General features: G+C 35.1%; 4 protein-coding genes and 1 long non-coding RNA gene across 7 annotated transcripts; 4 read left to right on the forward strand and 1 right to left on the reverse strand.

The window, feature by feature from the left end:
* Nucleotides 1-270: 270 nt before the first annotated feature.
* Nucleotides 271-796, forward strand: LOC148913179 (uncharacterized). The gene is made up of 2 exons (XR_016119010.1): nt 271-420; nt 491-796. It is a non-coding gene; the product is annotated as an uncharacterized LOC148913179 (long non-coding RNA).
* Nucleotides 797-1,181: 385 nt separating this feature from the next.
* On the forward strand, nt 1,182-5,791 carry LOC148913180 (uncharacterized). The gene is made up of 2 exons (XM_089025983.1): nt 1,182-1,243; nt 1,372-5,791. The coding sequence occupies exons 1-2, from the start codon at nt 1,182-1,184 to the stop codon at nt 5,789-5,791; spliced, it is 4,482 nt and encodes a 1,493-aa protein (XP_088882109.1).
* Nucleotides 5,788-6,450, forward strand: LOC148913181 (uncharacterized). Its single transcript, XM_089025984.1, has one exon. The coding sequence runs from the start codon at nt 5,788-5,790 to the stop codon at nt 6,448-6,450; it is 663 nt and encodes a 220-aa protein (XP_088882110.1).
* Nucleotides 6,451-14,299: 7,849 nt separating this feature from the next.
* Nucleotides 14,300-19,773, forward strand: LOC116292276 (uncharacterized). Of its 3 annotated transcripts, XM_089025746.1 has the most exons (5): nt 14,300-14,809; nt 16,190-16,252; nt 16,942-16,983; nt 19,500-19,597; nt 19,735-19,773. In XM_089025746.1, the coding sequence occupies exons 1-4, from the start codon at nt 14,503-14,505 to the stop codon at nt 19,595-19,597; spliced, it is 510 nt and encodes a 169-aa protein (XP_088881872.1). In that variant the 5' UTR covers nt 14,300-14,502; the 3' UTR covers nt 19,735-19,773. The 3 variants fall into 3 exon arrangements, with proteins under 3 accessions (XP_088881872.1, XP_088881873.1, XP_088881874.1); XM_089025747.1 differs by lacking the exon at nt 16,942-16,983; XM_089025748.1 differs by lacking the exon at nt 19,500-19,597 and having other exon boundaries at nt 19,735-19,769.
* A 490-nt stretch (nt 19,774-20,263) lies between these two features.
* Nucleotides 20,264-21,623, reverse strand: LOC148913182 (uncharacterized). The gene has a single exon (XM_089025724.1). The coding sequence runs from the start codon at nt 21,494-21,496 to the stop codon at nt 20,420-20,422; it is 1,077 nt and encodes a 358-aa protein (XP_088881850.1). The 5' UTR covers nt 21,497-21,623; the 3' UTR covers nt 20,264-20,419.
* Between the last annotated feature and the right edge of the window lie 6,093 nt (nt 21,624-27,716).

Consider the following 27,716-nt stretch of genomic DNA (forward strand, 5'->3'; position numbering starts at 1 on the left):
TGAATTCCCAGAGTCCCAAAATACCTTTATTTTCCCTATTTCATACTGATGTCAAAGTGAATTTACATGGGAACAGAATCACATAAATCAATAGAAAAATTCAAATAAAATCCTTATTCTCTTCTAACTTTTGCCTTCATTTTGTCTATATTATATTTTGTGTTTCAATCATGGTATTTTGTTGACATGGGTGCTTTGTTCCCATGTTTTCCCCTTGTTACGCTCTCTCAACTTGATTAATGATTTACCTGACGATTTATAGCGCACGTGCTGATATATATTTAGATAGGAGCGATTGTATTTCAGTTGTTGTGGAATCATTCGCACGCCGGATCACAAGGACTCAATATAATATTGTTCAAAAGCGTAATAGCAAGACAAAACCTTCAAAACACTTCTCTAGTTATCTCAAACGAATTTGTAAGTAGTTATACTTATAATGATTTAATCTTAAGTGATTTTTAGTTGAATTAGCGTTTATATTCCACAGTTGACTATTGCCAATACACATGTAAGGGTCACGCTCGACACGCTCGACAGTCCCAGATATTGAGGAATTAGTACAAGAATTAAAGATATTCTAGAGAAGGAAAATCGTGTGTTTTCATTCATAAGTAGCGACCCACGACGAGGGAGCGAAAACAGTCAAAAATTCTTAAAGAAAACTTCACGAACCTGACGATTACCAAGGTCAACAAGGCAAAGACAAGTCGCTCTACAGCCATCACTCGACCAAAACTTAGCATCATTGGAGCTCTAAAGGACTAAAAAAAAAAAAAAAAAAAAAAAACCAAAAGACTTCTTAAACAATTATACAGACTTACATTGTTGGACATAAGGACGTTTGGAAGTTAGTGAAGGAACATTTTGGAGTACAGCTTCAAGCACAGCAAGACTCGAGCAAGACCGATTAAGCAAAATCAATCAAGTTAACAAACTATTAACTTTTAACTTATTCAGACCGACAGAGAAACCATTTGAATTATTTGAAGGTACGAACAACCTATTTTATCTGATTTTAGAATCGCCAATGAACACATTTTGTCTTTTGTACAAATTAAACCATTTCGTACTTGTAATTTGAGTAAAGCCTTCCATTAGAAAGACAACTCGCACGTGGAGTGCATGGAAACGAGGCTACGATACTTATAAAATCTGAAGTAAAACACTTTCGCAGCAAAATGCCGCCAAAATTAGCATCAGGAACACTAATTGCACGGATGCAAAATGCAACTCATAATCTGTACGAACTTTTCGACGAATTTAATACGATTTATGAAACAAGACCACAAATAGAAAGACTTAACCGCATATTTACCCAAGTTGAGTCTAAATACAGAAAAGTTAACAACTCGAAGATATCGCTGATAGACTCATAGATGAAGGTGCATCTACAGAAGACGAAGCATCACAAGCCAACAGAAAGTTTGGAAAAGAAATAAAGGCCGACTATTTGCAGATTGCTGAAAAGTTCGCGCTGTACGAAAACGAATGCAGTACACCAAAACAAGAAGGCGCAAAACAGTTTGACAACGCAGGATCTCTGGAGGCCATGACAGCAGCAGTTACAAAGATGGCAAAATCCCTAGAAGTGAAATCCAATCCCAGTGGTCTAGAAAGATTGTCTGTCCCGTCATGGGATGGAACCCGCAGATCTTACGCAACGTTTAAGAAAGAATTCAACCACTGGATGACGAAATACAAACAAGACGAAGAAGAGCAGCTACAACGCTTCCGGAAAGCCATGCCAAAGGGCTGGTGGTCAGATCAAGTCACAACCTGCAAAAGTATCACTCAAGCTTGGAGCATCCTAGATGTCGAATTTGAAGACAAAAGAAAACTTATGGACAGTCTCTTAACCGAGATAAATGATCTTAAAGCCATCAAGAGAGACTCGAAATCTCTGATGAGTTTTAGCACCACAGTACGCAGGTACGTCAACGACATGGAAGACAATGACTGCTCAGTAACGAAATCTACAGAGTCACCATTTTTCATGTACCAGCTTCTTTCAAAACTGGATCCCAGAGATAACGTAGAGTACGGCCGCGAGATGGAAAGACAGCGCAAGTCAGAAACTGTCATGACGCTGATTGAATGGCTTCATCAGGAGGCAAACCTCCGATCAAGGGGGAAGCGCGACGACAACAACGCTGACGACGACAAGGCAGATAAACAGAAACGATCCATATTTTACCGAAGGTCAGACAGTCACGCCGTTGACAGCACCCAAGCCTTCGCAGACGACGACTGTATACTCGGATGCCCTACAAAACATCTACTGCAAACCTGTACCATCTTCCAGAGCTTAACAGTAAGTCAACGCTGGGATATTGTCAAGCAGAACAAACGTTGTCGCAAGTGCCTTAGACTACACCATACCAACGATTGTCAAAAGGCCGACGGAACATCGTGTGACAAATGTACGAAGAACCATCACCGCCTTCTCCACAGCGAAAAGAAAGAGAATTTACTAGTACCATCTTTCATCAAGCCACCTGCTATCAGCAACAATAATGCACAAACCAGTTCCCGAAGTGAGAAAACAAAATCTGTTGCTGGACTTTGCCCAATACAGAAAATAAAAGCAGTTGACGACAAAGGAACATCTGTAGAATTGCTCGCTATGCTTGACAGTGGATCAAACACAAGTCTTCTGTCGAAGAGCGCAGCAAAACGGCTCAACCTGAGTGGATCTAAAACTCACCTCACCATGAATCTAGCTGGAGGAGGTACGAGATCAGAAGAATCTGACCTCCTGGAGATCACGATCATGCCAATCAACGAACAGAGTATCAAGAAGACTTTGTCAGTATATACAGTGCAAAAACCATGCAGCAGTGCCAAGACGGTGTCAAAAAAACTCGTAGAAAGTTACAAACACCTCAAACAAGTATCAGATGAAATATACCTTGCTGGTGGGACAGTAGATCTTCTAATCGGAACTGATTTTGCGGATGCATTTGTCGATATACACTCTATCACAGGAGAGACCCGTGAACCCATCGCCAAAAGAAACTGTTTCGGTTGGTATATCCTGGGACAGTTCCACTCAACGTCGATGATCGAAAACATCCAGTTCGTGGATGTAGGAACAGTAAGCATTGCCGAAGACATCAAATCACTCATCCAACAGGACCAACTAGGAATTAAGCCAACGGAGTTCTGTACATGCAACGACAAAGTTCTTCAAGAGAGCAAGTTTATCAAGTCCCTTTCAAAATCAACAACCCTGGTCGAAGGACGGGTGCAAATTAAGATGCCCTGGAAAGATACTGGTCCGCCTAAACAAAGCAATTATGACATTGCCTATAAAAGAATGAAATCATCGGAGAGGAGCTTCAACAAGAAGAACTGCTTCGAAGTTGTAGAAAAGGAAGTTCAGAAACTTATCGATCAAGGCTTTATCACACAAGTACCATCAGATCAGATTGACCACAACAAACCAGAGTGGTATTTACCATTTCAAGCTGTCTTCACTCCTGACAAGACAACTAAAGTTCGTCTGGTGTTTGATTCATCCTCCAAAGGGCATGATGGATTGAGTCTGAACGACCATTTAGAAAAGGGCCCAAATTACATCAATAATCTCTGTGACATCCTTTTGGCTTGGCGTTGGGACAGTGTCGCTTACTCTGGTGACATAAGGAAAATGTTCAACCAAATCACAGTTCATCCAGAAGATCAAATCTTCCACCGCTTCTTATGGAGGAAAAGCCCTCAAGACCCGCCTACTGTGTATCAGTGGCTCAGGCTGAACTTCGGAGACAAACCAGCCCCAGACATCGCCACCAATACGATTAACTTCCTCGCAAAGTCATCTGAAGACCAGTTCCCTGAAGCTGCAGCGGAACTTAGAGAACATGCATATGTCGACGATATTGGAGGTTCAAAGATGCAGTCATCGGAAGCAAAGAAAGTCATCAAAGACATCGACACAATACTGAGCAAAGGACAATTTAAAATAAAGGCCTGGCACTCAAACAACAGAGCCATAGACCAATCTGAAGGAGACCAATTCACTGATCTACTGGGACACAGATGGAACAAAGACACAGATACTTTCTCCCTCAAAAGAAATGCAATCACGGCACCTCATCAGAACTTGACGAAACGAAACTGCCTAGCACTCCTCGCTCAAATCTGGGATCCCATTGGTCTAGTGTCACCAGTAACAGTAAAGTTCCGAATCGATCTTCAAGATCTTTGGAGCTCAGGGTTTAACTGGGATGATGTCCTACCCGATAGCCTTCAACAAAAATGGAGAGAAAACTTGGAGGTAATGAATCATTTATTGACCTTCGAGTTCAAGCGACAACTAAAGCCTAGCAACGCAGTTGGTCCACCCGACGTCCACGGATTCTCTGACGGAGGGGAGTTAGCCTATGGAGCCGTCATCTTCCTCAGATGGGAACTGAAAGATGGATCCTATAAATGCGTCCCAATAATGATTAAGCCCTTCGTCGCACCACTGAAAAAGAAGTCGATCCCGAGACTCGAACTGCTTGGATGCCTCGCTCTTACCAGGATGTATGACAGCTGTACGAAAGCGCTGAATTTTGCAAAGATCAACAACTGTAGAAGAACATTCTGGGTCGATTTATCCACAGTACTCTCTTGGTTGAAAACCCCTCCAAAGGAGTTCAAACCCTTTGTTTCTGCCAGAGTAGCCGAGATACAAGAAACGGTCGACACCAACGACTTCAAGTACATCAGATCAAAGCACAACCCCGCGGACGCCCTTACCAGAGGCATCAAGGCAGAGCTCTTGAACTCTTGGTTTAACGGACCTGAGTTCCTACAGCGTCCAGAAAGTGAATGGCCCACGTTCGAAGAAGAGCCAAAAGGCCTTAACGGAAAGCCTTCGTTAGACGCTGAGACCAGAAGAGAGAAGAAAACCTCAACGAAGAATGAAATGGGAACCTACAACACAAGGTCTACCACAATCCACTTGTCAGCTGTTTTCAAAGGAGAAGAGAAAAAAGACAATCCCATTCTTTCGCACCTGCTGACATCATGCTCCACATTCCAGAAAGTCAGAAGGACCCTGGCCTACGTACTACGTTTTGTCCAAAAGGCTGCAAAGAAATCAACAGAAGGAGGACCTCTCACAGTTAAAGAACTGAGTAACGCAGAGAAGCATATCTTCAAATTTGTACAGCTGAAAGTAGATGTTACGAAACTCGATAAGGGTTTGATCGCTCAAGCAGATAAAGATGGTATCGTGAGAGCCCATGGACGATTAGAGAATGTACAATCCCTTCCACATGATATGCGAAATCCAATCATCCTCCCGAAAGATCACCCCCTCGTAGAGCGGCTTATCATACACCTACATAACGAAAGGAGACACTGTGGATACAAGAGCTTAATCCACGAGACCCGGAAACGTTTCTGGATTGTTGGAGTACGAAGTATGGCTAAACGTCTTACAAGAGAATGTGTGGTGTGCAGAAAGCTCCGAAGGAAGCCGCTAGAGCAGCTCATGGGTCAAATTCCCCATCTTCGTGTTGCCACAAGTTACCCTGCCTTTACGAACACAGCACTCGACATGTTTGGACCAATCCAGATACGACTTAATCGGAAAACTTTAAAAGAGGCTCAAATCATAATCTTCACATGTATGACCACAAGAGCAGTCCACCTGGAGTTGGTGACAGACAAGAGCACGGAAACTTTCCTTATGGCGTTCCGACGTTTCGCAAGCTTGAGAGGTCACCCGAGCGTGTGTGTTGGTCCGATCAAGGCACAAACTTTGTCGGATCTCAGCACTACCTTGAAGAAATTATGAAACAGTGGGACCTAGACAAGATCCAAACCACTCTATCTAATGACTTCACGTGTGATTTCAAATGGGAATGGAACATCCCAACTGCCAGCCATCAAAATGGAGTTGTTGAATCACTAATCAAGTCTGTACGTCAAGCCCTTGATGCAACTTGCAAGAACCAAAGCTTCTCAGAAGAACAATGGCGCACCTTCCTTGCCGAAACCAGCTACATTATCAACAGCAGACCTTTATATCCTAGCTCGGACAACATCTGGGAAAGTCCACCAATCACACCTAATGATATACTGATGGGTCGACACATTTCACCACCTCAGCCCTTAGCGGAAGAAAAAGTCAGCCCCCGTGACCTAGTGCGATCTACTCAGAAACGTATTGAAGAATTTTGGTGCTGTTGGATGAAGTACTTTTCACCAAATCTGCTCCCAAGGAACAAGTGGTACCGAAACAGAGAGAATGTAGCTGTTGGAGACTTGGTATTACTAATCGACCCGAAGCAGAGGAGAACCAAATGGAACGTGGCACTAGTAGTGACCACATACCCAGGGGATGACGGACTAGTGAGGAAAGTCAGAGTCAAGACACAAACTGGCCAATATGATAGACCAATACACAAACTCTGCCTCATTGCCACTCACCAGGAACTTCAGAGTGGCAATTAAACGAAGAACACTCCAAATATTAACATTATATCCCATAGTTAAAATACTGTTTTCAAACGTTACTCAATTGTAACAATTTCCGTACTGGAGGGGAGTGTTACGCTCTCTCAACTTGATTAATGATTTACCTGACGATTTATAGCACACGTGCTGATATATATTTAGATAGGAGCGATTGTATTTCAGTTGTTGTGGAATCATTCGCACGCCGGATCACAAGGACTCAATATAATATTGTTCAAAAGCGTAATAGCAAGACAAAACATTCAAAACACTTCTCTAGTTATCTCAAACGAATTTGTAAGTAGTTATACTTATAATGATTTAATCTTAAGTGATTTTTAGTTGAATTAGCGTTTATATTCCACAGTTGACTATTGCCAATACACATGTAAGGGTCACGCTCGACACGCTCGACAGTCCCAGATATTGAGGAATTAGTACAAGAATTAAAGATATTCTAGAGAAGGAAAATCGTGTGTTTTCATTCATAAGTAGCGACCCACGACGAGGGAGCGAAAACACCCCTTGTGCTGTTTCCATTCATTAGGACAGTTAATCAATGAATATATTAAATGAATAAAATATGATTTTTAAAAAACTAATTCATGAAAAAGAAAAAAAAAGGAATGATGACTCATGTAAGGTAATTGAGAGAAAACAAAGATAACGAGCAGCTTCTTAGTACATTGTTTTGTTGAACATTCTTTTAGAATGCAAAGAAAGATCAGCCAGTCATTATATAGTTGCTAATGACCTCTACAACTCCGATTTGATGTATGTGGCTGCAGATATACATTTGCTCTCTGACTTCATAAGTACTTTACAAGACTACACATCTAACCTTGAGGAATAGATGAATACATTTATAATACGTCTCCAGCATGTTTTTAACACTTTTCTAAACAACCTAAATTCATATACCTTTCAATAAATCATATCGAGCTATGATAGACGTCATGTTGGCATGACTAACCGAGCCGGACTGGTGTAGAGTTTTGACCATATTTGGATACAGATTGCCATATTTGAATATCCTTGCTTGCTCTGATTGGCTGATTCAACAGTTCGAATTTAGGCGGACTTTTCATTCAGTTATTGTAATCGTTCTTTGTGGTAAAGCATGGATGGTTCTTGGATAATTGTGCTTCTAAATAGCCTGAAATCCCCTGAGAAAAATGGGGAACAACGAACTAATATGCGATGCTTCGTTACCTGAGGGTAATCCTTTATAGATCAACGACTTTCCAAGAGATTTCGCTGAGGTAAGCGATCAAAATGTCCTCTGTTACAAACTGATTTTTACACCAATAAACGACAATCTAGGTGGCTATAAAGTCAAAATCCTAGCATTTTCTTAAATCTACTATTCATGGAAAGTTGTATTGAGATATGAAATCTGCTTCTTTTATATAATGTAACTACTTTATCCTTCGAATTTGTAGGTCTTACCTCCTGAAAACCTAACCTAACTGATGATGAAATGCTGTATTTATAATTAATCATTAGCACGAGATGTCAATATTGCCTTGTAGTTTATAGAAAATTTGGAGTAATTAAAGCTTATTTATAAATTTCTTATAGTTAAAAACTACCTGTATTAGATCAACTAATTCAGATATCTAAATTTAGGTAGTTTATTTAGTAAGGGTGGTTTTATTAATATGGTCAGATTTTCAATTCATCTAGTGTTTTCCACAATGCGTTGTATTCTCTTTCAAATAAGCTAATCCATACACTTCTCCTTTTTGTTTTAAACTTAATCTTCAGTGTTAGCCCCATCCAAAAATATATATAAGTAAAGGATTTAGAAATTTTTTTGATTAAAGGTAAATCATCCCTGAGAGATCATGGGATTTGACCATGATTTTTCAATGTTTTTTCATGTTTGTTTTCTTTATTCAATGTTACTTAGTGACTTAAACTCCGGCACTTGCATGTCTAAATCTACATTTTTCATATTATTGATCCATGTTTTAGCCAAATAAATATTATTTCTGTCATTTCTCTAGTAAATGTTTTCCAAATTATCATTGTGGTTTCTTATTTTATCTTTCTTTTTATATTAATAACTTGACAATAAAAGCCAACTTTTTTAGTAATAGAATATGAGAATCCCTAAGGATTTTTGGGAAATTTCTCCTGCACAACTTAGGCTGAGAACTAGGAATTCCTAAGAATTCTAGTTCCAATCACCGTGAAAATTCCTAGGAATAATTAGGCCCAAATTCCAAGGAATTTCCAGCTTCATTATTAATATTAAATATAGTATACAAAAAGTATAGGTGTGCCGCAAAATCCAAGGAATGGAAGAAGTATACTAATAGTATATATATTCTGGTCATTGTAGTATACTTTTTGTATACTTTACTTAGTATACAAAAAGTATACACAAAAGGACGAAATTCATAATACAAATAGTATAGTTTTATTATACTTTTAGTATACTGCAATAGTATACAAAAAGTATACTGCATGCAGTATACTTTTTGTACTAATGAAGTATATTATTAGGTTTAGATTTAGATTTAGCCCTTACAGAGCCAAAATAGCTACCATTTCTGAAGTGCTAAAACAACCCTATTAATAAGGGGCCATTTTAGGGTCAGCATTTAGCCTCACTTAAGGGCTAAAACAGCCCCAAAGTCAGAGCTAAAATGGCTCCAATTCCTGAAGTGCCAAAATGGCCCTTTTCACAAGGGGCCATTTTAGGGTCAGCATTCAGCCCCACATAAGGGCTAAAACAGCCCCAAAATCAGAGCTAAAATGGCTCTAATTCCTGAAGTGCCAAAATGGCCCTTTTCACAAGGGGCCATTTTAGGGTCAGCATTCAGCCCCACATAAGGGCTAAAACAGCCCCAAAATCAGAGCTAAAATGGCTCCAATTCCTGAAGTGCCAAAATGGCCCTTTTCACAAGGGGCCATTTTAGGGTCAAAATTTAGCCCCATACAAGGGGCTAAAACAGCCCCAAAATCAGAGCTAAAAAAATGGCCCCTACCAGTGGTGCCAATATAGCCCTACTGTAAAGGGGCCACTATAGGGTCAAAATTTTGGCCCCATTTTTGGGGCCAAAACCGCCCTATCTGATTTACTGTGTACAGACCCGATTGAAGTAGGTTTACATATCCTCCATCAGTTTGGATTTAGAAAGTTGTATTTTTATAAAATGTATCGTCCCCTTTCTAATACCCATAAGAGAAGGTTTTTGTTCCCACCCTATGATTGAAACATTATTTTTTTAAATATTAGCGTTACTTTTGTATTCAAATTGATTTGAGAAAAAGTAAAGTGCTGTAGCTACTGCTCTTACGTTTGAAAACCACCTAAAACGCAAAGCGTTATTATTCATGAGAAGAAAACGAAAGAAAATTATTAGGGTGCAGGAAGCATAAATGTGGGAAGCTTACACTTCGAATTTCTACAATAATCATCAATAATTTGAGAAGTTATAGTTTTTACTTCAAAGAGTGTTTCACTCTCTATCCATCCATGTACCTCGAAGTCGGTCAAAAAAACTCAGGTCTGCTTTATTTTTTCAACTCACTTCTTGGTGGTTTGGAAATCGAAAGAAACACTCTTTTCCGTGCTTGAAATATAACTTCTCATACTCATTAATAATTCACGAGTAAACCATCCAATCAATGGGCTATTTTTGGGCCACATGATGTTACTTGAAACCTGGTAAAGTGCTGTGAAAGGAATGCATTCAGTCTGGAGTAACTGGAACAAAATTAATTCAGTCCTAGTAACTGGAACAAAATTAATTCAGTCCTAGGACTGAATTAATTTTGTTCCAGTTACTCTAAGTCGAATAATTAATGAGATGAGAAGTCATTTCAAAGCCTCCAAATTGGACTGGACAAGAGTTCAAAGTCCTTGCCTCCAGTCCTCATTGTCGGCTTTGAAACATTACTACAAGTTGAATTCAAAATGCAAAAATTATCAATAAATTCAAATATACTATATTCATTTACGTCAATCCCTTAGAAACCTTAATTTGTTCCCCTTTTCATCCATTTTCCGTTTTATAACTGCTTAAAAATGTTTTTAAAATATTTTACTGTTCAATATGTAGAAAACGGCTAGGAAACTTTTTTGGTTTCCCTGGCTTCAGTCGTGTCCTTTAAACATCCTTGAAAGTGCTTACATCAGAGTTCTAGAATTGGAAAGTAAATATATTTATTAGTTCGGTGCAAGCTATGTAGATGTGCTTTGAATACAAACTTGTTAGTTGTGTGCCTGCATTACAATCTTAATACTAAATTAATGAATTTGCTATATACCTTCCTTATGTTTTGTCATCTACGGATTTATTTCATGTAAAACATGATTTTTCTGAAATTTTCAGTATCTCATCACCCAGTACCATTGCAGCCTGTTGCATGGAAAGTCTTGGGTAGAAATAAAGTTATGACGCCGCTTGAAAATTCGATCCAAAATTTGAAGCATAAGAAACATCGCGCTTTAGAAACATTACCATTGAATGGATTGCCTTGAAGTTTTCACATACCTATTTCCAAGTATTGAGGATGAGCCTTACGAAAAATCAGCATCAAATCTTAAAAAGTCATTGAATAAATGTTTTTTTACCAATTGTCGTTGTAAACCTCAAAAATGAGAGTTTTGCTAAAAATTACATTTTCGCCTTTTTCTTCAAAAGGGCTCCAAGTTTTTTCTTTAAACTTCCTACATCAATAGACCAGAGCTTTATCTAAATGGTAGTGAAATTTCTACAGCTCGTCCTATCCAAATTTTGGAGAAAACATTTTTTTAAAGTGAGGTGTACCTAAAGAGCTCACCCCGCTAGAAATAATTAATTCAATATCGGTCGACAACAACGCTCTCGGACATTCCACTGCAATGTTAACTTCGGGACAGGTTCGGCAGAATATCTGCATAAACACAATGACATTAGAACGTTTTCCAACAACCGGGGTTAGAAATTCTAATGAGTTTGCTAATATGCTAATGATCTACGTACCGTACTGCCAGCTAAATTATACCGAAATAATCTCAGTGAAGAAGTTTTAATTTCAAAATGTTATTCTTATTGCGCTTTCTGTGAACCTGGTATAAATTCCAGGAATGTAAATGAACTCAACGTTAAAAAGCTCAAAACTATTAACGCTATCTTTAGTTTTTAGAGAAGTAAACTCGCTGTTGCTGGTGCTGGCCTATCTCCGCAGGCTTTTCAGAAGTTTTATATGAATTTACTTTTCTAAAAACTCACAAAAATTTGTTACAAGATTTTTATAGAAGTTTCATTTATCAGCAACGTTTGTAAATTACAAGTCTTTGAGTAGAAGTGACGATATACCAGCCCGCTATAACAGTCGAGACTGAAGATTGGATTCCATTTTTTTATAGCTTAGTTATTTTTATCTAGATATTTGTCCACCTTGCTTAAAACAGCATCTACTTTACTCATCGTTTCCAAAGCCTTTTCGCACATTTTCTTATGTGCAGCGTGGGTTTCTGCATTGTTAACCTTCCTCTTTTTAGATACCTTGTTCGTACCGGCAATGCAGTCATCTTTTTCATCAAACTCGCTCTCGCATGATGATAACGCAACATACTCTCCCTCTATTAATTTATCCTTCATTGCTTGTCTTCCCTGGGAAGACGTTTTCTTCTCTGCATACTTCATGGAGTCTATTGGTTCAGTCGGGGAACACAACATTTTCTTTAAAATGTTCTTCATTCTCACTGGTAATCAGTCGACTCGCCAGTGGTTTCTCCAGATAGAGTGCCACAACATGATGAGGGAGTTGTGCCTCTACAGGATCCTTTCTTTGCAGTACTGTAGGATGTCAGGCCACTCTTTGCTATTACATTCGTTGTAGCATTTAGAAATAAATTCAATTTCCTTTTCACCAACATTAGCACGCTTTGGTAGTGATCATAATTAAAATTACAAACCATAAGTTGAAAACGATAATAACATTAATTTGTCGCAATAGTCCAGAAATGGGCTTTAAATGGTCTACTTACCTAACCCATGTGAAATTCCCTGTATTAGAGAATCTTTTTGTGACATCTTGACAAAACTTTTATCAAAAATAATCAAGTAAACTAGCTAAACTCAATTGTCACTCGATGGGCACTGAATGCTCAGAAAATTCCGAAGTGCAAAACTCCCGAACAGCCTGGACTATTACAATAACGGTGTTAGTTCCACGCTTCGATTTTAATTATTCAAAAATAGAAGTTTGACTGGTAGTCACTGTGAACGTGAGATGCAGATTTAGGATATACGTGTGCTGCTTTTGCAAATACTCGCAATTTTGATACTTCTGTCTGCTTTCCAGCCGAAATAGACCTCTTCTTCCAGGCTTCCGTGGCAGTGGATTTGATGGCAGGGATGTGTTCTCTCTAATACAAAGACAGCCTTGGTTGTTTTGGAGAAATACGGGTGAAACCCCACAGTCATTTCTGCAGCTGGTAGCAGATGTTTCTCAAGCTCTATTCCGTTTAACAAGGGATGGATTACAACTCAACATCACAAATCAAGTTCTACTAGCCTTACTGTGGCTACGCAAATGTCTGCATGTGGAAAGTCTAGCTCTGTGGTTCGATACCGACCCATCAACTGTTGTGGGAAATACATACAGAGTCATACCAGAGATGTGGAGGTTCAAATTCGCTGGTTAAATGTAAATGAATGGGCCAATATCAGGGGAAATTGGCCAGAATTCCCAAACGCAGTGGGCGCTATAGACGCAACCCCGCATGAGATATACCGACGCATAACAGAGCCCGAGAGATCGTTCTATAGTGGGCACCGTCACATTTATACACAGGCTGCAATGGTACTAGATGATAAGATTCTGAAAATTTCAGAAAAATCGTACCTGGGGATGAGGAGAAAAAAGTCAAAAACTAAAAATAGCACTGTTTGATTTTCGGCCGTAATAGGCTAAACATTAAAAAAATCTTAAAATAAAATACACGGTTAAAATCTAGGATAATCCAAGCACATTATATGAAAAATACAGTTAAATTGACGCAATAGTTTTGCGAAGCGAGCGAGAATAAAATTGTCCAACATTCGCTCTGAATTAGTTTGTTTCCACCTTAAGGTCTTCATACTATAACATATCTCTCAACCACAACAAATTAAGCTCATTTTTATAATCATACTAGCTCGAAAAGCTCAATAAACAGTTGAATATTGGTGTGATTCAATATTTGAATAAATTATCTGTAGAAAGATATATAATTATTGAACGAAAGACAAAATGAAAGTATTTTTGCGATAGTAACAAAACAAGTACACTTTTTTCGCTCGTTTGTCATTCTAGTTCGTTGTTGCTCGTTTGCCTGTAATTTCAGCAATGTTATATAGCTTTAAACTTTGTCACACATCTCTTGGATTTTTTAAATTTGTAGAATTCGAAAAGTTCCCTCACTGATATATACTTATCCTACTAAACACAGTATTTTTTTCTTCAAATGACAACTTTAAATTATGTAAGAACTACGAGGTACTCCTACTACGATAACAAAACAAGTACAATTTTTTTCTCGTTCATCATGCTTTTTTGTTGCTCGTTTTCCGGTAATGTTGTAGCTATTCTATTTACACTAAATAAAACAAAATAGAAAATGTCCTAACCTCTATCTTCACCCTGTGTCGAAGTCTTTTCTTCCATGATTTCTTCCATGTTTTTTTTTTTTTGTTTCGTTTTTACAATTTTAATTTACATAAAAAAATAATTAATTTAATAAAACTCGTCATGGTCCAAGTGACGTGATTTGAAAGCTCGATCAATCAGAAACGCAATGTACACCTGGCGGACGGCACTTTTAGAGTTACGGACAGGGTTCCCATGCGATGACCAGGAAAACTGAGTTGCATAGTTTACCACTTTCTATACCTATGGTGCTCCGCTCGCGCTGGAGCTCCTCTGTTATAGTAGACAGCAGTTCAATGATACCATATAATAGCAAACATATATCAATACCTTATAATTTTCTTCTTTTTTGACAAAGTATACTCCATAAAGGGTCCAATACATATCAAAGGTTCTATTGGAGAAGATGCCTCGTTTATGTGGAACACAACGGACCAAAAAGAAATCTTTGCGGCCAGCTGGGGAATAAGTAAGGGCACCATCCCCGATCCTCAGTTTATCAGTGTTAATGGATATAATGGAAAAGTGCACCTTAACGAAGATATTGATGCGACATTGAAAAAGAGAGTAGAATTTATTGGAAACTTGACAATAGGTCGTGCTTGGTTTGTGTTGAAGAACCTTACTGTCAATGACACTAATGAATACATTGCAAGCATCAGTGACGATGTATCTAGAGATCTACCATATTATGTGCACCTAATGGTTACAGAGAAAGGAAAAGGTAAGCCATACACTCTTTTGGGAGTAACATAACTTATTCATTTCATATAAACTTCTGATTCCTAACTTCTAATTCCCTAATTCACATAGACCGTATTCTCTTTTAGGAAAATAATACGATATACATATTTATGCACATTTGTTGTGAAGTGTTATCGCCGGGGCGAGTGTTGTGTTGAGAAAGATATTGTTGTTGGTGACTGACCTTTGGACAACCTGAGCTGGACTTAGTCATTTCAAAGACTTTCTGTGGTTCAAGTCTTCGATAAGACTACACTCACCTGGATGATCACTAACTTCTCAGCAAACATCAACGCCTGGGTTCAATGTTATGAAGCAAAATATATTCTTTGTAGTATTTCGACAACAATGCGATATGTTGGTTATATTGTTAGACATATTCATAACTTTGTTCTTAAAAAATAATTGATAGATAGTCTATTATACTACACATGGTTATGGGCAATCGATATCAGATGGTTTTTTGAATGTCAATAATTATTTACCATATTCTTAGTCACAAACTAATCCAACGCTGTCTTTTTTAATTAAAACCTAGCCCCAAGTAGTGACCTTATTTAACCACGAAATGTTAATAGGAAATCAGGTTAGCTATTTATAGACGAACCTAGACAGCTTTAAACACACCGGCACTCAATCGACTTATTATTGAAGAATTAATTTATACAAATCAAGCAGATCTCGCAAATCTTTAACGATTAAAGACAATTCGATCCTAAATATAGCATAAGGTTTAAGCACTTGGTATTTTTGTTATTCATCATTCTTCCATTTTTCCTTAAGTTATCAAAGTTATAGAATTATTTACTTACATATTCTCTTTGTTCCACCTTATCAACCAACCAACCAATTATAAACCAACCTTCAAGTCAACAAAGCAAGCAATCACTATTTGGTCATACTACTACCACTACAACAACAAATGAGGCAAACAGAATAACTGAAACTAAAAAAATAAAATTATGCTGCACATTCTTACAGTGCTCATGGGTATACCGCTGACTACTTTCGTGAAGAGCAGCCATTTTTCCCGTTACTCCATATCTCGTATATATTCAAGTACACATATGTCGAAAATATTAATCAAAACTTGCAGATATAAAGAAACGAAAAAAAGAGAAAAAAATAATCCACCATATAGAGTTAAGCCCAGACAACAGGTAGAACTAGAGTGCTCACACTAAATCCGTGAAACAAATACCAATTTTTAGCACTAAATAGTGATAATTAACAATAGAAAACAAATGATTCTGTATGAAATAGTACTAATTAGTACTATTTAATGTTCACGGTTTTAGTGCGTGCACTCTACAAGGATCCCGAGCGATATTGTTTTAATTATTACGTTTTCCCTCGACAGAAAAACCAACAGAAGGGCCTTCTCTAACCCCAGACACTACAGCTGTTCCTCCGAAAATTACAAGTAAGGCATTGATGGCCTCAACATACATAAAACACAAGAATACCGATACACAGTTATAATATGCATATATTATAGCGATTTTTATATTGTAATGTAGTTTAATATTTAAGGTGAGGGCCACAAGTTTATAAGGGTTATCGCTTTTTAGCGTTTACACTCTTATTAATTTCAGTACTACATGAAAGCGTATTTTTAAACCTATAGTTGTCTTGTTTAGAATTTTCTATTGTAAGTGATTAATTCTTAATACTCATTTTATATATACCATTTTAATGGACATCTTTCTTTTCTTTTTTCTTTTTAATATCAATGTTAGTCTTTACTCTGCACCTTTATAGTATTTTACTCTTCTATATTCCAGATAAATAGTGAAAAAATAGTATTTTTGCATCAGTTCCTTAATTTTGTTAGTTTTGCATAAATAATTTAACAATAGCTTGTTAAACCTTTTTTGGCAGGCTGGAGTCAATCGCGACTGTACGGTAGAAAGAGAGAGAGAGAGAGAGAAAGAGAGAGAGAGAGAGAGAGAAAGAGAGAGAGAGAGAGAAAGAGAGAGAGAGAGAGCTAATTATCACCAAAGTACGTCGCATTTAAATGACATCACTCGCCTGTGTATAAGGAATCAGCAGTCTGAATAAACGCACATCATAAATCTGTACCTTACTTTATTTCTTTTATTATTGCTATAGGAGCACCGACCACTAAAGCAACTACATTTTCGAACATTACCAGTAAGTTCACTAATAAGTAATCATGTTATATTAATATTTAGTAGCATTTGAATTTATAACGTTTAACTTATATGAATATAAGTTTTTTTAAATGTCAGTCTTTGTTATGGACATTCATAATATACTCTTATGTTTACTCTTCTGTATTCCTGATACGTTTCCTTAAATATTGTATTTGCATCATTTCCTTGATTTTGTTCAATATCAATATGGGTATCAATATTGTCATTCATTATGGGTGACTAGCTCTCACTGAGCCTGACCTTGTTTGCTCCGAAATGGACTGTCAATATTACGTACAGATCGATTACACATTTGATTTGAGTGGAGATAATTTTATGAGGTAGCTTTGGTAGTTGGATATAATCATATATGGTTTTTGAAAGATATATTGAAAACTCAAAATTTGAATTCACTTTGACGGAAATGAATGAGAAAATGAAAGTTTGTCTGCTGCTAGCTATGGAAATGAGCTAAGATGAGCTAACCATTGGAGTAGAATGTTATACATAAGCTGAAGGTTTAGAGTTTAGAGTTTATTTGTTTTGTCACGAGCGAAAATAAACTTTGTGAATGCCACAACAAAAAATCAAAATAGGACAAGGATGCTTTTAATGAAGCCGATGGCATATTCTAGTACAAGCAACCTTTACTATGTTACAAAGTTCTTTTCATTGACAGCGGAGCCTCATATTTAAGAAAAAATGGTAAACCATCGAGTTGATTTTTTATGGTTTGGCTGACGTCACTTCCGTCCGTCCGTCCGGGCGTGTACACAACACAGGAATCCCGCTTGATGTCAAAGCAAAACTACTCACAAATGCGGCTCTCAAATGTACAGAAAAAATCGCTTTAGGACAAGTTATAGACCAAAAACAATTAAAAAAGCCCTTTCATGTAGTCAAAGATGGATCAAGAAGTGTTCTTCATGCTTTTAGCAAACAATCGTATGTATATATATTTTTTGACAAGCATTTTTCTCGACCAATCGAGAAATCAAAGACTTTCTCTCAAAACTTTTTATATTTCTATCGATAAGCTTAATTTATTTTAATGCTGGAGGAAATATAACATGAAGAGCATATTACAAAAAAATATTCGTCCTTTATTTAGCTTTGTAAATCTTTAACAATTCGGTTGTTTTTAACCAGCTATCGTAAGTTTTGCGTTCAAGAAAAAGCTTTGATCGCCTCCTATCGCGGGTCCAGTCGGCAAAACAAAGAAGACTTTCATTCAATAATTTTATATTTTTCTACACGGATAATTTATTTAATCATAAAAGGAAATATAAATTTTTACCAAATATTCAACTGATTATTAAGCTGTTCGAGCAAGTATGATTATAAAAATGAGCTTAAATTTGTGTTCTTGAAAGAAGTTATTGTATAAAGACCTACTAGACTTTCACTCTAAAAAACTAAAAAATATTCAAAAACATTACAAACGCCAATTTACTGCCAAAGAAATGAGTCATTTTGCATTTTGCATTGCCTTTTGCATTATTTTTTATTTTGTCTCAGTTGTTCTTGTCAACTGTTTATATGAATGTAAGCTTTGTTTTTTTAAGTAAACCTCATTTTTTGCTCACCTTGACCAGTTTTCAAGTCTGTTTTTTGGTCTTGATTTGTCCTAATTTTCGATCTCAATGAAAGACATACAAGGTAAATTTCACTAAACTTGATATTGTATTGGATTATCTGTAGTTAGCTTTCGTTTTTCTTTAAGTAAAAGAGATACAAAGCCTAAAACTGTCGGCCTTGGAAAACTTTTTGAAGAATCTTCCATGAACAAAACTAGCCCCTGGGGGTGGTGGTAAGTTGTGTACAAAATTCCTAAGTGGGAGAGTATACTCGCGCAAAAAAAAAAACAAAAAACGATGTAGTGCATTTTGATTTGATTTCACTGCATGGTTTTTATTATGGGAGAAATTATCATCATTTCGAATAAAAAATAATTGAAGACTTTTTCCCCGATCTTATTTTTACCTTTCAGTTTCATTCAAATTGTTCTCCCTGTGATTTCGGTATCGGGAGCTCCGCTTTTAGGCAGTGCCTCAATATATATTAGCATATTTACATTAATATTTTAAATTGTATCATATAGCTAGTTAAATAATGTTAGATGATGTACAGAATTATAGAGTAATCAATGGAAATAAATGATAATTGAAATAGGTTTCGCTTAGAAGAGTAGTAGAAAACAATTCCTTACATTATTTATTTGTTGTTTCTTTTTTCCTTCGATTTGTCTTGTTTTTGCGTTTTGCTGAAACACTGGTATACGGCTCATCTTGTTTTTAGCCTTCATTGTCTGACATTCCCGTCACAGATACTTAACAGCATGTTCATGAACCTGAAACACCGTAGTAAATAAAGAGAAAGAGAGATGGAGGGGGATGCTAAAAAGCACTTTTGTTTTAAAAATTGTTGTTTTTCTTCATAAGGGAACTCAAACTTATTATTTTTATTTCTGTACTCTATTTAACTTTTGATTAACCTAACTATTTCTCTTTTAAGCACCACCCGAACCGAACTCGTCCAACATACTAAGGCACATTAAGGGTTACATGATATTAATGGATATTGCACTGGTGATGTGGAACTTTTCAATTTAGGTAAAGGCCGCACCTAATATTAAAAAATAATATACTTATCGCTGTTTATTACAACTTGAATTTGACTAATTTCAATTATTACTACTTCAATATAATTGCAAGCTTTGAAAATTATTTTATTTTATTTTATTTTCCAGGGTTTTTGCTTCCAAAGAAAAGGTGAAGAGAGTCAAAATCATTTTTTAGATAATTAGAATTTCTAGTTTTTAACTTTTTAATTTTTAGATAGTTGAAATTTCTTATTTTTAATTTTTTTATTTTTAGATAATTAAAATTTCTTATTTTTTATTTTTTTATTTTTAGATAGTTAAAATTTTTTATTATTTATTTTTTTATTTTTAGATATTTAAAATTTTTAATTTTTAATTTTTTAAATTTTAGATTGTTAAAATTTCTTTTTTTTTTAATTTTTTTATTTTTAGATAGTTAAAATTTTTTATTTTTTATTTTTTTATTTTTAGATATTTAAAATTTCTTATTTTTTTATTTTTTAAATTTTAGATTTTTTTTTTTTTTTTTTTTTTTTTTAATTTTTAATAGGATAAAGAAAGGATATATAGTCTTTAATCAATAATTAATAATAACAATAATCTCTAATCAATAATTAATAAATTTTAAATATTTATACATTTTTTCAAGATTGTAAAAAACGAATAGAATTTGTCCATTATTTAAATATGAATATGTTAATATATAATACTTACAAAGAAGAAGGAATTATAAGATGAAAAACTGACTAATAAGGAAAATTGAAATATATATTAAATATATAACTATGTATCTTTATCTAAAAATCTACGTTAATAAGCTAAAAATCTAAATTTATAAAATGGCGCTTTCAGCAACCTGAATGTCTAAGTCTATGTTGTTTATATCATTATAAGTTCTTTTTATAGTCCTTGAGCCTCGTAGACATACAAGTGCAGATCTTAACAGAGAGAAACAAGTCTTGGCCCTAATCCATGCCATTGTTTTGTGGTACTCTTCACCTTTCTTTCGGGCTATCAGTTCAGCAAGCCTGCTGTGATATGTTTTGCATTCTTTACTCATACCTCCTGTTGTACAAAAGACAAGGGGAGTAAATGTTCCATGTTCGATTTCGTTTACTCTTTCGGTGTATTTCCGCTTCTTGTCATTTTCATGTAGCTTGTAGATTTTGGGTAGATCTAGATCTTTGTACGTATCTGCATTTGGGTGACAAACCCTTACGTCAAAAAAGGCAGAACGTTGCTTCTCCCAGAAACCTCGTGCATGGATGTCAAGTCTTGCGTCTGCAGCTTTGTTTGCTCCTTTGCTTAGTTTCTCATCTGAGATTGATTGTAACAAGGGCTCAATCTCTACGTCGTTGCATACTGTGCTAAGAAGCTCAGCCTCCAGATTGCGTAATTCGTTGTGACGTTGAATTACGAATCCACCACGTTTACATATCATTGCGTGATCGACCGAGAAATCTTCACCACATACACACTTTGATGGAATGTCTCTGAAAGACCAATTATAACGGAGACGTAAAGCGTCTCTAAATTCTCTCTTGTTCAAGTCGAATCCCATTTCCTTAAGAGGAATTACAGTTAACCAGGTTGATGCTCCTTTCTCTGCGGCTAAGTCCAAGGATGTGGCTGTAATCTTTGGTAGACTTTCCTTCAGGCTTTCAAACGCATCTTTGGATGCTTTTTCTTTCTCAGTGTGACATTTCTGCTTTGCTGTTTTCACTTCAATTTCATCTGGCAACTCGTGAGACTGGGAGATAATCTTCTCCACAAGTGGGGCACTTACTTTGACTGACGATGAGAATTCATACTTTGCGTCAATACACGGGTTAGTAATACCGATACCTCCATATCGTGTCGGTAGCGATAAAATCTTGCGATCATCTTCATCACAATCTTTTTGTGTCATGGCGGGTATAAACACGTCGGAGATGGCAGCTTCTAAAGGTTTCAGTAGGTCTGAGATATCTGGAAGTGTGCGAAGAAAGTACGTCCAGCGATGTTTTAAGCCAAACGTGTAGGCAGCGTAACAGACCTGTGGCTGTGATAGAGCAAATTCTGCTAATTTGGTGATCTCGTTCACCCAGTTGTTGTTTAAATTTTAGATTGTTAAAATTTCTTTTTTTTTTATTTTTTTTTTTTTTAGATAGTTAAAATTTTTTATTTTTTATTTTTTTATTTTTAGATATTTAAAATTTCTTATTTTAATTTTTTTTAATTTTAGATTGTTAAAATTTCTTTTTTTTTTTATTTTTTTATTTTTAGATATTTGAAATTTTTTATTTTTTATTTTTTTATTTTTAGATAATTAAAATTTCTTATTTTTTTATTTTTTTATTTTTAGATATTTAAAATTTCTTATTTTTAATTTTTTAAATGTTAGATAGTTAAAATTTTTTATTTTTTATTTTTTTATTTTTAGATAGTTAAAATTTTTTATTTTTTATTTTTTTATTTTTAGATATTTAAAATTTCTTATTTTTAATTTTTTAAATTTTAGATTGTTAATTTTTTTAAATTTTAGATTGTTAAAATTTCTTTTTTTTTTTTTTTTTTTTTAGATAGTTAAAATTTTTTATTTTTTATTTTTTTATTTTTAGATAGTTGAAATTTGTTATTTTTTATTTTTTTATTTTTAGATATTTAAAATTTCTTATTTTTTATTTTTTTATTTTTAGATTGTTAAAATTTCTTTTTTTTTATTTTTTTATTTTTAAATAATTAAAATTTCTTATTTTTAGTTTTTAATTTTTTGATAATTAAATTTTTGTTTTTAATTATTTTATTTCGTATTTTATGTAGATTTATTATAACTACCGTTCGAGAACTAATTAATAAAAAAATACCACATGCATTTGATGAAAGTAGCTAAAGACCACGAGTGTGTAGTAAGGGGTATTTCCTAAAATTATACTTTTGTGTATTCGTAGATGTGATATTAAAAGGAAATACCTTAATACTCTAAGAATTAAGGAAAAATGCAACTTGATTTGATGAAAATGTGTGGTACGCACTTTTGGTACGCACTTTTGGTGTTAAGCCAGGATCAAGGATCCAAAATCCGTCATTCTGATTGGACAATCAATTTAGACAATGATTACACGTGATCTTATTACCTATAAAAGGGTCTCTCTAGAACCATCGTCGCATTGCGGTTCGAATCTACTTGTTCGCATTTTATAGCATACTAAGAGCAACTGAAGAAGGATACGTCATTACCTATCCGAAACTGGCATTGCTAACTGCTAAAACTATTAAAACAGTTCTAGGATTAATTCAGATCCTCCAACAGTGTCTAACAGGAAGGACAAATCGCTAAAAGAACTTTTGGTCAGAGCCAAAATACCTTCCATTTAAATAAGCAACCAGTTTTTCTTTTTGAAAACTGCGAATGTAGAAGGTGAAGGCAGTGCCATTTTAACAATAATGTTCATTAATTATTCTCGAATGGTCGTATTTCCTATACAGTTGTAATTGTAATGCAGCATGTTTTAACAATAACAATTAGGCTAACAGGAAGAGGTGAAAATCCGTTTTGTTTCCTAAAAAATAAAATTCCTTTTTTTAGGTATGTAGGCGTCATAGATGTTGTTTTTTTATTTTTCTTTCTATTCAATAAAACATTTTTAAAAATGAAAAAAAAAATTTAGAAAAAAAAAACTATTTAACTATTAAACTATTAAACATTCTGTTAAAGTGCTCCCGAAGGATTGCTGCAGATCTAAAGGAATTGCACAGAATTATAATTACTTTGAGATCTAGATGGCTTTCTTAGTAATTAAAATTTTGTTATGCGTGCTTTCAACCTTTCTCTAAATTTAAATATTGATAGATAGATAGATAGATAGATAGATAGATAAAACAAGGTAGAAACGCCGTATTCTGCAAAACAAAACACTATTTTACACTCTTACAAACTATCTAACAAGTTGTTGATGCGCATATTAGAATTCTACATCAAAAAGTCTTACAAAAAAGTCTTGTAGAAGAAGCTATAATTTCGGCGTTTTTCGCCGATGTTCCCTTTTGTAACATTTTAATGTTGGAGATTAAAAATTCAAAACAAGCAAATTAGCGAAAGCAACTCAATTGTGTATTAGGATTCACCGAATTGATTCTATTCATGGCAAGAGATTAAGTTTCGCGAACAAAATGGAACCTGGAGAAAACTTTATTCCAACTTAACCCTAACTTTCCCATATGTAACTTGAACGCCATTTTACAGGGGTACATATAAAAAATCATAACTTCCTAGAATTATGTTATTTTATCCTCCACTTTTGGTGTAGTGTGCGGAAGAAACCTCTTATCAACTGGTATAAAATCCATTCGTATCCTCAATGTTTGTAAGAAGTTATCATTATCCGCTTGGAATGGTTAGATTTGCTCAAAACAGCTACTTTTCGGTTTCGCACATTTCGACAACTTTGGCCAACAAAATCCTTCTAACTCAAAATCTACTTAATATTTTTGCATGAAATTTTGAGGACATCTAGTACAGGTATCTAGACTGTATGTGCTTGAATTTAGTAGCACTACATTAAAACGGTGGAAAGATATTGCAATTTTTCTTGAAGATGCTCGTTTTTTGATCATTTTCAAATTTCTTCAAACCCTAGGACCTAGTGAAGTTCATACGAACTTACTTGAAATTTTCGTCCCGATTTCCTAATGAAACTTAAATACTGAGTGGATGTTTGGGGGCATCAGTAGACAGTGTTAAGCATGATCTAACCTGATTTCGTATCATATTGGGTTTTTGATCGATTAAGAAACCGCAGAATCCACGACCATGTTCCCTAATGTAACATGGCTAGGTTTGTGAAGTTCGTAAAATTTGAAAACAAAAGCAATGAAAGAGTGACTCCTAGGGAGGAGAAACAGCATCAATATCTGTCAATCCACTCTATTTGGATTGAAATAGCACGTTTTTAAGAGTACGAAAAATGCTATCTATTATTAGGTTACACTAGGGCCATCCATGAATCTAAAGATAGATAGATAGATAGATAGATAGATAGATAGATAGATAGATAGATAGATAGATAGATAGATAGATAGATAGATAGATAGATAGATAGATAGATAGATAGATAGATAGATAGATAGATAAGATAGATAGATAGATAAGATAGATAAAACTTTATTTTACCACGGTATAAAGATCAGGATTTACAAAATGTTTGAAATAATCAACTAATATACATTAACTTTAATCTAATATAATGAAATAAAATTAAAAACCTGCTTTCCATGAATGCCGTGCTTTACTATACGTAATAGGTTTCCAATGTTAAATGGGAGAATTAAAAAAAAAAAACGATTTATACATATTTGCGATGTACGGTTCTTTGAGCCTATAGATACAAAAAAAAAAAAAAAAAATTAGAGCATGCGCACTTGATATATGACCTATACATTAAACTTGGTGGATTTTGCAATAGACCCCTCATGGAGTTCCATACCTAAGCTACCAATTTTTTTAAAAAAAGCTCTTTTCATATTAAAATGTAAAAAATCCTTTGAGGATACACACAGTAGTGACATTTTATCTAACAAAAAAGCTACCGAAAGGGATTTTGGTTGTGTGAAGTATGAAACGTCACAAGGGCGGGATCCGGTTAGGAGGGCAAAGGGAAACTGAAGCCCCTCACCCCCCCCCCCCCCCCCCCCCCCCCCCTTCAGCAAAAAAAAGGATGTTTTTTAAATATTTTTTCCCGTTGAGTTGACTGAAGAAACTAAATTAGCCCCCCACCCCCCTACTATATCACGCATTTATTGTTTATTGATTTTTTCTTCTTTCTAATTTCAACCTTTTCTTAAGAGCAGATGTCCACTAATATCGAGCAAAATCGAGAATTCGCGGTCACAGTCAAAATTTCGATTTTGCTCCTTTTTGGTTTGCTGGAAAGTATTACCGAGTAAACAAACGTGGTGTAGTTAGTTTTTCAAAAAACCGCTAAAACTCTGAGAAATCCGAGAAAAACTGTTGGCCTAGCGGCGATCTCAAAAGAATGCAAATTTTCAGTTGAATCAAACCGGTCCAAAAAAAACTAACGCATACAGAATAGGAAAAAGATATGAAAACTATATGTTTATAAATCGATAGAAGAGATGTTTGAGACTTGATTGGGTATAAAAAAATGGTTTTAGCTATTTATTGAAAGCGGTCAGATGATATTTTGAATTGAGTGGTATTCACTCATAGATCTGACCCTTGCTACGCCAAAAAAAAAATAATCAAGTGCGCAACATTTTTTCTCAATGAAACTCACGTCATGAACTAATTAGATGTTCTTCTAGAACATATCCAAAAATCAGTTTAGGTTATTGTATTTTGTGTTCATATACGGAGGCCGTGAACATTGGGCATTCTTGACATATAGCGTGACTGAAATCGACAAGTGTTTGATGTTTCTGGTCGCTATTTTCTCATTCATGCATTTCCTTTAAGAAAATACCTTTTATTAGTAATTTACATTGTTCTAGCAGTTTATTTATTTATGTAAAATGTACAATTCGTATTTCTCCAAACACTTTTTTTATCTTCTAAAATGTCTGCTAATTTCCGCGAGTTTTATACACTGACATAACAAAATCCCCACTCTTTTTCCCCTTTTTTTCAATAGATTATCAGCTATATCATATATTTTTGCTTGAAAATCAAACAATAAATATTATTGCTGAACAGATTTAGGGTCTATAATAAAGCTCTTACTGGCACTCGAGCAGGTAGAACCTCTTTGTCTTTCTATTTTCTTCTTTATTCAGCGATATTGAGAAGCAAGCAGAAAAACTATAGAAATAGGCCAGGAGCGAGTTAGCTATTACTAGCAGATTCAGATTAGTCACACAATTACGCAAATTCGAAACTTGGTTTAAGTAATGCGAAGATATTAAATCAAGCTCACGTCACATGAAATAGAAGCACAGGTATCCCAAATTTGCCAAAAGCATTTTCCAATAGAGATGTTGCTCAAAGCTAGTTAGTATTTAAACAATTTTGAGTACTGGACTCTAACTAAACAAAGTTGCCACATTCTTAATTTGCATGATTAGTTCACTATGTTTTAAATATCTAATCGAAACTGACAAAAAGTCAATGGAAGAAACGTAAAGCTTAATTATATCTGAGTGTTAATTCAACTATAGGTTGTGATATTTTGATTCGCAGGAAATCGATCGCAGAGATTAAAAATGACTTACCTACATGAGGAAATAAAAGCAATAAAATAACCGCAATACAAAGAGCATGAAAGGCAGTGATTTTCATTTGAATGATAACCATGATAATTCTGACAACGTTCAGAAGATGCAGTTAGCAGCGAGTTGTGTTGCTTCACAGCGATAAATTATTATCTTTGATAATTACTCGGCTGTGGCTGACCTTTCATACTTTAGCACTTTATATAGATTAATAGTCAGTAACGCAAACATAGTGATGCGATTGAAAGAATGAACAAAAGTAACGCAGAATAGCAATTGCTTTGAGTTAATGTCATATTTTCCATTCTCTTCTTCATATTATTTCTTTAATTTTTTAAATTATTTTTTTAATATTTATATTATTGATCGGCGTTTTCATAGGTACCGCCGCACTGATACAATATAATACTAAAGTGAATATTCTGTTACAGCTAAAGCTATTTTTATTTGTTTATTGAAATTTCCTTCAGTATTTTATGCATGATGACACTAATAGTGATGCAAAGTGACAGCTTTTTTTCAAATGAAATGTGCTGGGGATAAGCCTTCCATCGGCTGGTCATTAAAAAAAATTTTTGGAGATTTACCAATCATAAAAAGACTTTTAAAATGAAATCAAGTAAAACTTTTTATTTATTAGATTTTGTGGCCTTCCCTCGTTTGTTTTTTCTGTGGCCTATAGCTTGTTTAATATTTAAATCTAACAACAACAAAACAAAAAGATAAAATATGTTATGTAGATATGATAAAAATGTGGATAGATGGATGAGCTAGCTCGAACCCACAAAAGAAATTTCAAAAACTCGATTCCACTGTGCCCATACCCGCACCCGCCACGACACATTCCGCAGAAGCTGAGGCGGGTCTGGACCCTGTCCGGATATCCTGACGACCTGACGGCGTATTACATCTTCTGCTCTTGG

This window comes from Actinia tenebrosa, unplaced genomic scaffold (assembly GCF_029948245.1).
Source record: "Actinia tenebrosa isolate PJP-AT-01 unplaced genomic scaffold, QUT_ActTen_1.0 PGA_scaffold0__85_contigs__length_37466705, whole genome shotgun sequence".
NCBI classification, from domain to species: Eukaryota; Metazoa; Cnidaria; class Anthozoa; order Actiniaria; family Actiniidae; genus Actinia; species Actinia tenebrosa.

What these genes read in the sequence shown, in the direction of transcription:
- LOC148913182 (XM_089025724.1), bottom strand. Translation starts at nt 21,496, where the DNA reads ATGACACAAAAAGATTGTGATGAAGATGATCGCAAGATTTTATCGCTA.
- LOC116292276 (XM_089025746.1), top strand. Translation starts at nt 14,503, where the DNA reads ATGTGGAACACAACGGACCAAAAAGAAATCTTTGCGGCCAGCTGGGGA. An exon ending in TGTTCCTCCGAAAATTACAA is followed by an intron (nt 16,253 to 16,941) that starts GTAAGGCATTGA and finishes TTATTGCTATAG; the next exon opens with GAGCACCGACCACTAAAGCA. An exon ending in TACATTTTCGAACATTACCA is followed by an intron (nt 16,984 to 19,499) that starts GTAAGTTCACTA and finishes TTCTCTTTTAAG; the next exon opens with CACCACCCGAACCGAACTCG.
- LOC148913181 (XM_089025984.1), top strand. Translation starts at nt 5,788, where the DNA reads ATGAAACAGTGGGACCTAGACAAGATCCAAACCACTCTATCTAATGAC.
- LOC148913180 (XM_089025983.1), top strand. Translation starts at nt 1,182, where the DNA reads ATGCCGCCAAAATTAGCATCAGGAACACTAATTGCACGGATGCAAAAT. An exon ending in CAAAATGCAACTCATAATCT is followed by an intron (nt 1,244 to 1,371) that starts GTACGAACTTTT and finishes TATCGCTGATAG; the next exon opens with ACTCATAGATGAAGGTGCAT.